The sequence below is a fragment of the Mus caroli genome, chromosome 13 (assembly GCF_900094665.2).
Source record: "Mus caroli chromosome 13, CAROLI_EIJ_v1.1, whole genome shotgun sequence".
NCBI classification, from domain to species: Eukaryota; Metazoa; Chordata; class Mammalia; order Rodentia; family Muridae; genus Mus; species Mus caroli.
This window is the reverse complement of record NC_034582.1, coordinates 5247856-5261621: the sequence shown is the minus strand read 5'-3', so window position 1 is coordinate 5261621 and position 13766 is coordinate 5247856. Positions and strand designations below refer to the sequence as shown.

Genomic DNA, 13766 nt, shown 5'->3' with positions numbered 1-13766 from the left:
AGAGAGAGAGAGAGAGAGGGTTTCTCTGTGTAGCCCTGGCTGTCCTGGAACTTGCTCTGTAGACCAGGCTGGCCTCGAACTCAGAGGTTTGCCTGCCTCTGCTCCCCTAGTGCTGGATTAGAGGTGTGTACCACCACCACCCCACTGCTTCTTCTATTTTTAACAGCAGCCTTACATTTTCCTTCTAAAACACCCAGGATTTGGGGTTCACATATGATCCCAATAGGGAATATGATGGCCTCAGGTGGCAGCTATGAGGCACTGTTTCTGCTATATGGATAACAGCCACTGAAGTGCGTGTGTTGAGCATTGTGGGGACTAGGCTCACAGCTCCTACTCTGTCCACGTAAAGCACAGCTTGGAGAGAGGTGCATACCAGAGTCTAGAAACAATGCTGAAACTGTCATTACTTGTTGACCATGTGTGATCAATTTAGGCCCTGTCACCATCCTCACTACAACTTCGAAGAGGCCAGTTCACTGAGATGAGAGCAAGGGATCAGCTGTGTAGTAAACATGGTACTTTAAGAGAAAACTGAACTGTCCAATCTTGATGCTGCAGAGGTGAGTTTGGAGGTGAACCTGGGGACCACCCTGCTAGCCACCTTTCCATGGTGGAAGGAAGCTTCAGCTTTCGCTTAGCTTCACAGCCCTGGTTAGAGATGTACTGGTCCCCACAGCAATGCTTCATGCATGTGGCTGTGATTTACGGTGAGTCAAACATGACATTCCAGTTTGCTTTCTGTTGCTGTGATGAAACTAACTGTACAAAACCTGGGAAGGAAAAGGTTTATCTCAGCTTATACTTCCGAGTCACAATCCACTATGAAACTCAAGATGGGAGTGGAGGCAAGAATGGTGGAGAAATGCTGCTAATTGGCTTACTCTCTGCTCTTCCTCAGCTTGCTTTCTTTCTTTCTTTCTTTCTTTCTTTCTTTCTTTCTTTCTTTTCCATTTTTTAGTAATTTTTAGTAATTTTAGTAATTTTTTACTTTTTAAAATTAGATATTTTCTTTATTTACATTTCAAATGTTACCCCCCTTCCCAGTTTCCTCTCTGAAAATTCCCTATCCCCTCCTTACCTCCCACTGCTCCCCAACCCACCCACTCCCCACTTCCTGGCCCTGGCATTCCCCTATACTGGGGCCTAGAGCCTTCACAGGACCAAAGGCCTCTCCTCCCATTGATGAGTGACTAGGCCATCCTCTGCTACATATGCAGCTAGAGACATGAGTCTCACAATGTGTTTTCTTTGGTTGGTGGTTTATTCCCAGGGAGCTCTGGGGGTACTGGTTAGTTTGCATTGTTGGTCCTCCTATAGGGCCAAGACTACCTGCCTAGGGATGGTGTTATTCACAGTTGGTTGATGCCTCCCATATTAATCATCGGTGAAGACAATTCCTCATGGTGACAGGCCAATCTGATAGGGACAATTCTTCAGTTGAGGTTTTCTCTTCCTAGTGACTCTAGGTTGTATCAAAATGAGAATAAAACTAACAAGTACTTTTGCATATAAAGTTTGTAAAACCAAGGGGCCTCTTTTCCCAATGATGGCCGACTAGGCCATCTTCTGCTACATATGCACCTAGAGACACAAGCTCTGGGGGTACTGGTTAGTACATATTGTTGTCAGCCATCATTGGGAAGAGAGGCCCCTTGGTCTTGCAAACTTTATATGCCTCAGTACAGGGGAAACACCAGGGCCAAGAAGTGGGAGTGAGTGGGTAGGGGAGCAGGGGAGTGGGGAGAGTATAGGGGACTTTTGGGATAGCATTTGAAATGTAAATGAAGTAAATACCTAATAAAAATGGGAAAAAAAGGACTTCCTACATTTAACAATAAAAAAAAAGATAGTCACATATGCGCAGTGTGTTGAGGAACCATATGAAAGAAGTCAACAGGATTGATTATGCAGGGGCAGTAACATTAGACATGACTTAAGACTCCTAAAGATAGTCCAAGTCAGATATTTGTTTCTACCATCTTACTCTATGACTTTGCATAGTTTTCTTTACTTTTCCAGTTTTCCTGGCTCCACCAGATAGCAGCATTAGAGTGGCTTCTCATCATTTGTGAGTTATTTAAACCATTTAGTAGAAATGCTTAATATAATGCCTGAAAATTGTGACATAGTTACTAATGTTTTATAAATACCTGCTTCAGTTTGCTAGCTTGTAATGAAGAATGTATGCATTTTTGCCTCTTAAGTGTCTCTCCTTTTTATTCATTTTGATAATATCAATGGACTTAATATTAAAGTATAACTGAACCTTAGCCCTGTCTTCTTGCTAAGTTTTCAAGTACAGAAAATCCATGTTCTGGCCTTGTTTTGCTTGAGATGAAAGAAATCCTTTATTTTCAGTAATTTCTTATGTTTGTTTTCATTAAGGAGCTTCTGAAGCACTGTTAAAAATACAAAAAACAAAAAAAAACCTAACAAGTATGCATAGTATGCCAACACCACCTCGGAAGGAAGGCTGAGGTGGACATGGATTTGGGAAGTGTGCAGACAGAGCAACACGATCATCTTTCAATCAGCAGACTTGACTTTGAATGAAAACAACATGGCTGACCCCTTACACCCCCAATATTCTTTCCCACTGCCTTTCTACAACACTTCCTACCACAGATAATGGCGCACTTATTTTTCAATACTGGGTCTGAAAGCACTAAGAGATTTAAGATTCTGGCTTCCAGGTAAATGTGTACAGACGTACAGACACATACATGCATATGTTCCCATATTCATGCTCACACACATATACACATGCACATACACACACACACAAAGAGAGAGAGAGAGACAGAGACAGAGAGAGACAGAGACAGAGAGAGAGACAGACAGAGAGAGAGAGAGAGAGAGAGAGAGAGAGAGAGAGAGATACGGATGTCATTAGTTATGTATCCAGTCATCAACATTATGAAGGGTTTCACTGGATATAAATATGGTAATTTTTTTATTCAGCAAATGTATTCAATATCCTCCTCCTATTTCTAAAAAGGAAGTAGGATGCCAATGAACCCTTTGCAATTAATAGATAGAAGAATCTATTTATCTCCCTGTTTGGATTGGGCTGAGCATGCTCTCCGGCCCATTAGTAACTCATTCTTTTGTATCAAAGAAGCGGCTCTGCGACACCTGGTCTGATCGATGAGAAGTCTTTTCTTTCCTGCATGGGAGATAACTGACAAGGTCTCCTCATTGGTGCTAAACCCAGAAATAATGAGAGCACAAAGCCGCAGCTCATACATAATTCACGGAGGAAACATTTTAAGTGGCAGTGCTTGCTGTGTCCATAAGCAACCACTTGATATTCCTGTTCTGGTTCTTCTGTGTTTTTCTTTTTCTTTGTGCTCCATTCTTGCTCTGTTTTTCAGAAGATGAATATGGAATTCTATTCAAAACAGCTCAAAGGGAAAAACTCTGTTCAGGCTCTAAGTTCTTCTTCTGACTTATGCCCCCTCCCTCGATGTCCTAATACCACCCATTATTTCTCAACAGAGCTGTGTGACTTGCCTTTGGTTCAAATCTGCTTGGCCAGTTAAAATGCCTTTCAGCGATTGCTGGCTGAGTAATGTAGATGTTTGCTGACCTGAGACTGTCTTGCTCTCCAGCAGCCTGCCACCATGACTCCCTTTCTCCTCTCCTCTCTTTTTCTACTGGCCTTGTCTTCTTGCTTCCCTCCTGTAGTTGACCATTACTGAGATAACTTTAAAGCTAAGCGCAGTTGTAGCCTTGATTGTAAAGACCCTGGGCAAAGAACTGGCAGGGTGTTGTTCTTCTGTGTGCTACACGTTAGATAGTCACTATCCCTAAAGACTCATGTGATGATGGTAAACATGTTTAGAAGTGGAGTCTAGGGGAAAGACTAGACACTGAGGATATGTCTATAAAAGGGATTTGGGGATCACATTCTCCCTTTGGCCCCTGGCTTTTTTCTATCAGGTACTGTTGCTTTAATGGGCTAACTCACCACAGTTACAAAAGTGCCTGGATCAAGGAGATTTAGCCTAGAACTTGTAGCACTGTGAGCCCAAGGCAACCTTTCTGTTTCTAATGTGATGATCTTGGGCTCTTACCACAGTGACAGAAAGCTACTTTGCACGCTGTCATGTGAATACCCTCCTATCTCTACAGAGCTGCCTAGAACAGTGCCATCTCCTTCTCCAATGTTTACATCAACCTCTTCTCAAAAATTTCACTTAGTATAGATAGAAAATATTGAAAATTGAAATATAGGGCCAACTAGATAAGAAAGGAGTTTGAACCTTGATGCCACGTGCATATATCTGAAAAATTCACAGGGATTTCAAAGGACTGCAGCTTTACCCAGTTGCACAGTTCCAATGCGCGTGCGCGCTCACACACACACACACACACACACACACACACACACACACACACACGCGTGTGCGCGCGCGCGAACAAAAGTGGGAAAAGAGAGAGAAAATTGGGAAGAAGAAATATTTTTTTAAAAATTTGCTTATTGACTAAGGATAATGCACTTTAAACACAGAAATCACTGCCTAGCACTTAGGCAACACAGGGATGTTAGCATCTTGTCTTTTTTTTTCTTTCATCAACAAACCTTGATATGTTTTCATTCAAAAAACAGGACCAGGGTTTTGGAGATTCTAGTTTTGCCTTGAGTTACAGTGTTGGATTTTCTTACTAAGTGAAAGCGTTTGGGCAATTGGAGGAAGAATTGAAATTGTATGCTCAGTTGTGACCCAGTGGTCAGAAAAGCACAGAAGTATTTGAGCAGCATTAGTGGAAGTACCTGAGTTCAAGAGTGCAGACGTGTTTCTGCTTTGTGTGCACGCATGTGCATGTACTGTGCAGGCCAGAGGGTATCCTTGGCTGCTGCTCCTTAGGTATTGTGCACTCCACCTTGTGTTTTGAGATAGGTCTCTCACTAGCCTGGAGTTTGTCAAATAGACTAAGCTGGTTGGCCAGCAAGCCCCAGTCATCCTCCTGTCTCTGCCTCCCTGGTGCTGGATTATAAGATATACCCCACCATACCCAGCTTTTTTATGTGGGTTCTGGGTACTAAACTTAAGTCCCTAGCCTTAACAGGTAAGCACTTTACCATAGGAGCCATATCTCCAGACGTCTTTTGCATTTTTACAGAAAACATGTTTTCCTCCTAAACCCTTCCTTACTGGGAAGGAATAAATTGGAGCATTTCAGAGGGTGCATCTCATGGTTAGACGTATGGCCCCCACCTTTAACTTGGAGAGTTTTTCATTGGCACCTTGTGAATTATTTCAAATTAAATCATTTATCCCTAATGAGCCATGAGTAGGGTTGGGCTGGAATAATTATCTAGTCAGGATTGCTTTTCTCTGATTTTGTTTTAAAGTGATGGGTTGGCATTCAAGCTACACACGGGTCAGCCACAGGGGTAGTAAAATCTATCCTGCATTTTGTAGTCTAAACAGTTTCAACCAAAGATTTAAAATCAATTACCCATCAGTGGTCCTTAGGATGTCTGCGTCTCTGAATCTTAATGTGCCTGAAGTCCATGTTGTGTTTAGTAGTTGTTAGGATCAATTTCTAGAAATCGAGATGGTAATTTACGATCTTTCATGCTAGTATGAAGCGTCTGCCTCGTGTGGTTGCTTTGCGTCCAGTCCCTTTGTTTCAGCTGCTCTTCCTCATGCTTGGCTGGGTGTAAACAAAACTACTCTGCTCAACTTCCAGATCAAAGCGATTTCTACTCACCCATGGGGGAAAATGCAAAAGAAAAGGTTTTCAAATACTTGGGGAATAAACGGCGTATGTTAGGATTCTGCTAGGCCCCTGGGCAGGTGAGCGTACACACATGCTCTGTGATGGGAAAAGTTTCAGGTGTGTCTGAATTGTTATGATTTATCGAGTACAAATGAGAAAGTGGCATTTGACTAGCAGCTTTATCTGGTTGGATACCATAGTGTGATTTCTGTGGAAGCTGGAAGGGCACTGAAGACAACACAGGAGGATTGCTCTACCTCACATGCTCATTCAAATGCACGTTCTGGCAAAACACGTTCTGTATTTTAGAACTTGGAACAACTCAGACATCTTTCACTATTAAATTAATTGGTGTTTTTATAATTACCAGGCCTGGCTGGTTTTTAGGAAGGACTTAAATGGGCATAAATGATTGCTCCTTCCATAATCACTTTTAAATTTTACTTTATTATTTATTTACTTAACTTTATTATGTAAATAGACTTGCTTCATGAAGCCATACTCTTGGCTGCTTGGCTGGCAGATGCTGTCCAGACTTCAATCACTTTGCTCTCCTATGCTCATTTTTCTCTTAAGAGAGATCTTTCCCCACAGTCCTGGCCAGTACAGAACTCACTGTATAGCCCAGGCTTTCCTCAGACTCACAGTACTCCCTCTGGCCTCAGCCTCCAGAGTATGGAGGTTATAAGCTTGAATCACCACACTTGGCTTTCCCATACATATTTTCTTAAAAGAATGTCTTCTCTTTTAAAAAATTGAAATGTATTTATTTTATGTGTTTAAATGTTTTGCCTGTACGTATGTGCATATGTGTGCCTTGCACTTGAGGATTTCACAGAGGTTGTCAGATCCCTTAGAGCTGGCACTAGGGATGATTGAACACGTGCTCTAACCACCCAGCTATCTCTCCAGCCCTGGTTTTCTTCTCTTGAGGATGGCCTGCCACAAAGAAAAGCAGCAACGATAAAAGACAGTTCTGGAGACAGTCAGCGATTTAGACTGGAAGGGTCCTTGGGGTCACGCTGTTAAGGGTGTAGTCAGGGGAGGAAGTGTTGGCTCTGTGGATATCCTGACTTACAGGCTACCTGACTTAGCAAATGTATTAGATGTTTATTGTTTTTCACTTCCCTTTTTAAATAAAATTTTTAAAAAAGAAAAAAATTGAGACACTAAGAAAATGATATACAACTTGAAAATCTACATAAGAAGGTATAGCCGTGAATATGATTTAAACAAGCGACATGAGTCTGAGCTAGGGACAGAAGTGAGTCTATGTGACCATGACAAGATAGATGCTCGACCTTGGGAGAATCGTGTCTGTAGAGAATGAAATGTAATTCAAGGTTCCAGCCTGGGTCTGTGATGATTCTGCTTACAACTGTCTAGATATATTTTTGTTATTGTTGGTTTCCAACACTTAGTGGTACTCAAAATGTCGAAGAGTTAATTAGAATATAAGCATTATCAGCTATGATATTATTAAAAATTATAATAGAGAGAATTTTTCTAGTAAGGAAAAGGCTAAGTGGCTACCAGGATGAACTACCAGAATAAGAAGCTGTACAATCCAAATTGAGTAAAGTAGCACATATTTAGTAATGTCATGAAATTACAACTTCAAAAAAAAATCACACATGAGTGACTATAGATTGCAAGAGCATGACTTAATGTTATCTAGAATTGTAGATATAAAAATGTAGAACCCATGTGGTCTTGGACTTCTGACATGACAAGGCGCTTGTACCTGTGAACTCATGGTAACTGTGGTGTCTTGCACAAGACCTGCATAAATCAAGCCAGAGAGCATTCCGGCTTGTAGTAGGGGAGGTGCTCATGAGTCCCCATCCCATCTGAGCAGATATTGACTTTTGGGAGGAATTGATGACTTCTGGGAGAGGGAGGGTTAATGTTCTTTGAGGGTGTGGCTTGGTGGGTTGACTATACTTGTAGCACATGTTGGACTTAGTGGGATACATAAAATATGGGCATGAAGTTGGAAGACCGGGGAGGAGTTATGGATGAATATGACCAAAACACGTTCTGTGCATGTAGAAAATTTTAAAGAATTAATAAAACAATTTCTACTGGGTAGAAAGTGAAGAATGAAATTGTGGACATTAGTTTTTATTCCTAAGTTCTTTTGTATTTGAATTTTTATCATATGATTGGGTTAATCAGATAAAAAAATTTAAAAGTCTGTTCCTAAGTATATATTTTCCCAGTAGTATTTCTCATAATGGCTAAAAATTTAATATTCCTTCTACAAATAGAAAAAACTGAATGAAGCTTATTTCAGAGTCAGTTTATTTTTTTGCATTGTAATTGGTATAGCATACACACCGCTATCTCTTAGAATTCCTTAGGCATTTGTTTGAGTAACTGAACTGAAATTAAGACTACATGGCACATCGAATTTAGGTAAATGAATATTTACAAATATTTCTATTCATTACATTGCGTATTTCTTTGTAATCTTTTCTAAATCAAAGTTTATTAACTATTCCCTTTATAATAGGAAAGCAAATTCCAGCAATTGATACCCAAAGGCTCACAGATGACTTGTTATAAAGCCTTACCTTGTAAAGACTCTCTTGTACATAATGAATTTAGCTCACATAAATAAATAAATCACCTGTGTAGAAAATAGTGTGCTTGCTGGCAACTGAAGCATTATCTTTTCATAAGCCCTTGTAAAACATGACTGCTTTCCACACAAAGTCTCAGAATAGCTTTGAAAAATTGCAATTTTTGAGTTTTCTACGAATGTAGAAAGACATGCAGAGCTGGGAATTATTGAAATCCAAGTTACTCATATAGACTTTTGGACTTGGACACGTGTTGCACAGGAGAAAAGAGAAATGTCTGTTGTCTGTCTGTCTGTCTGTCTGTCTGTCTTACTTTTCCTGCTGAATTGTACTGGACCCTGTGACAGAAACCCATGAATCACTTCACATTCTTTAAAAACAATTGCCTATGTTTCGTATGTGTGCTCTGAGACTCTGTCTGATATACTTAGGATTGTTTTGTATTAGCTTTAATGGTGTGCTTTAAAATGACACATTTTCCAGGTGAATATCAGATTCACAACAGCAGGCACTTGGTCAATTTTATTTTTTGCTGTTTCTCTAGAACCTTATATGGTTAGCACTCAGCTAATAACTTGTGCATTAAGAAAGCAGGACTACTTTTGAACATTATACATGGTTACTATAGATTAGGACTCAGTTCTAGTTTCATTCCTTCTGCTGTGATAAAGTATTGTAGCAATCAGCAGTTTAGGGAAGAACTGGTTTGTTCAGCTTGCAATTCCATGTTACAGTCTATCATTGAGGGGAAGTCAAGGCAGGAACTCAAACAGCCAGTCACATCTCATTCACAGTGAAGAGTAGAGAGACATAAATGTGGGAGGGACTATTTCCATACCTGCTTGTTGTCACCTAAATTTCTTGTCTCATACTGTTCAGGAGCCCCTGTGTAGAGAATGGTGCCACCCACAATGGTCTGGATTTTCATATATTGATTAAAAATCAAGATAGTCTCCCACAGATAATCTCACAGGATGACCTGATCTAGATAATGCTACATTAAGTCTCTTGGCCAAGACAATTCACACTCCATGTTTGTGTGTATGTGTGCACGCACGCGCGTGTGCTTGTACTTGTGCGCATGCATGCATGTGACTTTTTCTTGAGAGAGAAAGAGAGCAAGAGAGCATGAAGAAACATAAAGTTGGGTGGGTAGGGAGGATCTGGGAGGAGTTTGGAGAGAAAAAGAATGTGATAAAAGATATTGTATTAACTTCTCAAAAAACTCAATCAAAGCAGCTAAGCCTAGGTTGTGTCAAGTTGATAGTACAACCTAACCAGCAAGCCCCTACTCCATCCAAACATATCACACTATATACATTTAAGCTTCACTGTAACCATTTTAGGTAGGTATTACTTACATTGGTATTATTTTTTATGAATGAGACAACTAAGTCCCAGAGAGGCCAAGCCGCCTGACTTGAGACACAGACCTAGCTGTAGATGGAGCTGGATTCATCTTGGTTCCCTCAATAAGCCATTAAAGTTCAAGTGGGAGGTTGAGTCTTTTCAGCAGATTGGTGGTGAGAGCAAAGAGGATGAGTGGATGGGTAGGTACGAGACTGTACCCAATGGAGATGATTGTGACAAAGGTTGATTCAACCCTGGATTGAGGACATTTCCTGTTTTTTTAGGGACAGATGCCATCCAGTGTGTGAAAGGAGCAGAGGCAGCCTTCACAGTGTTTCGGCTGATTCACGACACCACATATAATGGGATTATTGAAAGAAGGGAATTGCTTCACTTTAGAGCAGGATATTGTGTTTATAAAGTGATTTTCACCTTTCAAAGCGTTTGATGCACTTTATCTTATGAATTACACTGTGAGGAGGCATTGTGATTTCCACTTTGCTAAGATGTGGGAATTGGAAGGGCGGAATCATGCACTCAGTACCAGGTCTACAGTGGGGCCTGAGCCTTTGTTTTTCTGCTTCATTGTTCCTGAATATTGTAGTGATTCCTGGGTGTCTAGAGTGATAAGGAGACTATGGAACTCATTTTGTAAAAAAAAAAAAAAAATAAGTGTAAATAATTTGGAGCACTGGATAGATGGTGTTTTTCAGTCCTGGGAGTTGCCTATCTATGCAAAGTTACATGTGAGTATGAACTTTTCATTGCTAACAAACACTTTTTATGATAATTATTCCCTACTTTGGGGATAAAAATGGTCAAATCACCCAGCCAGTTGATTAGTTTATTAGTAATTAGAAACTTTCAGAAATTGAATTGTTCAAACCTAGTCATCATTTTCTACCCCCCCCCCCAGCATACAATAGCAGTGACCTCCTATCAGGATTGACTGTTTCCTGCCTCTTCTTGTCATTATTGTTTTCTAGAACAGAATTCCTCTCTGAGAGGAGATTGAAATGACAAGAGTCTGGATAAGAAGGAAGACTTTCACTTAATAGTTTATACCCCAGCAAGAAGAATCTAAGACATTGAGGGGGCAGATACTTTGAAATGTACTCTGGTCTCTCATTCTATCCTTTTGATACATTGTGTCCCTTTGAAATATATGAAATCTAGTATCTCATTGTATCTCTCTGTGTCTTGTGTTCTCCATATCCCTTTGTTTCTTTTCCTGTTCCTTGTGTTTCTCTGTGTCTGTTGTGCATTGCATTTGACTGGATCCCCATATGTACTTGCTGTTTCTTATGTCTGTTTTTTCCCTATTGTGTCCTCTCTGTTTCTTTGTGTCCTCTCATGCCCCTTTGTGTCTCCTCCAGTCTTTTCTCACAGCCTTCTACTGGTGGGAATGAATGTGAAGAGTGTAACACCAAAAAGGGCCCACTGATATCCTTTGGCATGAGAAGACACTTTGAGAGCCAGCATCCCTTGGACAGTCCACCTCCACACCTGACTTCTTTGGTACAAGCTGCTTCCACCTTTCTGCTCTGGATACAAGGACTCATGTGGCATACTCATTCTGCATAAGTGATATCATCAGTCACTAGTCTTAAGCACATGAGAGGTGACAGAGAAGCAAGCACCTCCTAACTTATCAGCTTCAAGTGACTTATGTGGGTAGCCTGGCCTGTGATTCCTTCCAGCTTTTACAAATACCAGCATCGTTCTTGAAATTGGGGCATGCATAACACCTTTTGGAGTTTATATAAATCGAGAGAAATATCAAAAATTTTCACAATTTTGCCAGTGAAATTTTTTTGCTACTAGAGCAGTGACCACTTGGTTCTCTACGTTGTCTTCACATGATATGAAGCATCCTTTGACTCCTAGTACCCGAGTAATATTAACATTTCTCTCTGTGGGGGATACAAATTCCCACAGAAAAAGAGAGAGGTGGTTACCTTTGGTCATGACGATTCCTGCCAGTGTTTTGTGGCGGGCATACACAGATGTCAGGCCGACTGTCAGTTCACGGAACTTCTGTGTGACCAGCTGGGACACAGAGTCTGCAAAATCCTGTAAGACACAAGCATCAGTGCTCTTTGATGCGCTGGACAGAAGGAACACCTCACAGCTGGCTATTGTACCTCACTCTCAAGGCTCTGCCTCATGACATCCTCCAGATGAGCCAGCTCTTGCCTGCTACCTGTTTCTCTCTGATCCATGACATTAAGAAGGAGTTGGTCGTCAGGAATTAACCCTAGCATTGCCTTATGTTCTAGAAAACAATAATGACAAGTCCAGCTGTGTCCTTGCTCTGTATTGGGTCAGGTCCTACCTCAAATCTGACAAAGATCCTGCCCTGTGTCTGAACTTTGACTAGGTGCCTGGCCTGTGTCTGAGCAGGTCCCTGACCCATGTCTAAGCAAACCCCTGGCTCATGACGGAGCAGTTTCCTGCCCTGTGTCTGAGCCGATGTCTACCCTGTACCCTTTACTGAGCAGGGAGCCTTTACATGAAAACATGCAGTTCCTTCTTGTCCTCGGCCTGCATAGCAGCAATCTCAGAGGAAGCATTCAGGTAAACTTGACAGGGGAGGGGAGAATAGGGGAGGGGAGGGAGGGGATCGAGGGGAGGGAGGGGAGGGNGGGGAGGGGAGGGGTATCATTGCTACACTGCTTTTTTTATTTTAATTTTTTTAGACTGTGTTTCTCAACCTTCCTAATGCTGTGACCCTTTAATACAGTTCCTTGTGTTGTGGTGACCCCAGTCATTAAAATTATTTGCATTGCTACTTTATAACTGTAACTTGCTACTGTTATGAAATCGTCGTATAAATATCTGATATACCAGATATTTGATATGTGATCCCAGGGGTTGAGAACTGCTGTTTTAGAATCAGAGACCAGTGTTCAAGTAGCCAAAGCATGTCTGGGGACTCTTCTGGAGAACTGATCACTACAGTTTGTGTCACAGCCTCTTCTCTTGCCTTCAGACAGATGATGACATGGACACAAGTATGCACACAGCATGTAGAGCACATAGCATACACATGCACACACATGTACACATAAATATACATGCACTCACAAGACACAATGAATACTGTACACATGCATGCATGTACACATTTATACACACATGTACATGTATATCCATACACATAAGCACATACATATATATATATATATATATATACATAGTATGTCCATCAAGTGGCTGTGGTGCTGGGCGGGGCTTCCCCCAATGCACACACACCAAGTTAACTTGGCTTTCAGTGAACTTATCTTAAGGCCAATTCACAATTCTGTTAAAGCAGCACTTGCATCGTAAGTAACAAAGCCTATATAGTATGACACTGTGGCCACTCCTCCTTAAGGTCCTTGTGTTCTAACTGCGGAACTCTCTGTCTTCTTACTAGGGAAGCTTGCATGGTGTGATTGTCACAGGCCTTGCAGCAGAGAAACCTGCTTAGAATCCCAATTCTACAGCCTCTGAGCTGGGATAAGTCATCTAAAACCCCCGAGCCCCTTTTAACCAATTTGCAAGGTCATCCTCTTTAATTTTCCTCTGACCGTGTTTTGGGAATGATTAAATGAATTGTCACTTCTTAGATGCTTAGCACAGTGCCTCACATTTGGAAAGGGCTCAATAATGATGCTGTTATTCTTATCATTATTGTCCCTGGTCTTTGCAGGTATTAACAAAGTCTTTTTGCAACCAAATCAAAATATCAAATATCGAACCAGCTTTCCTTTTCAGTGAATTGGATGTTAATGCTTCTATCATGTACATTTTGATATTGGGCAGACAAACTGATGCTGTAGACATCTGTTATATAAAAGATATAACTTATATGTTATCTAAGAGATAAATGACAGACTGAAGATTTCATTTATATGCAATAAAGTGCGTTCATGTGCAACCAGGACTGCCTCAGGAAACAATCCTGCCCACGAGAATAACCGGGCATTTCCCCTCCCAAGTCTTCATTGATAAAGTGTGGGCAGTGAAATCCGGCCTACATAGGGCCACAAGCCTCTTCCGGTCAGAAAAGCACCGGGGCAGCTAGGGCGCAGGGTCGGCTGACACTCGCCAGCT

General features: G+C 41.2%; 1 protein-coding gene across 1 annotated transcript in view; it reads right to left on the bottom strand.

The window, feature by feature from the left end:
* The window catches only part of Adarb2 (adenosine deaminase RNA specific B2 (inactive)), a 540557-nt gene that overhangs the window by 74715 nt on the left and 452076 nt on the right, over nt 1-13766 (bottom strand). The window contains exon 4 of the mRNA XM_021180400.1: nt 11627-11741. Within this exon, the coding sequence (XP_021036059.1) occupies nt 11627-11741 (115 nt within the window). The remainder of the gene's footprint in view (nt 1-11626; nt 11742-13766) is intronic.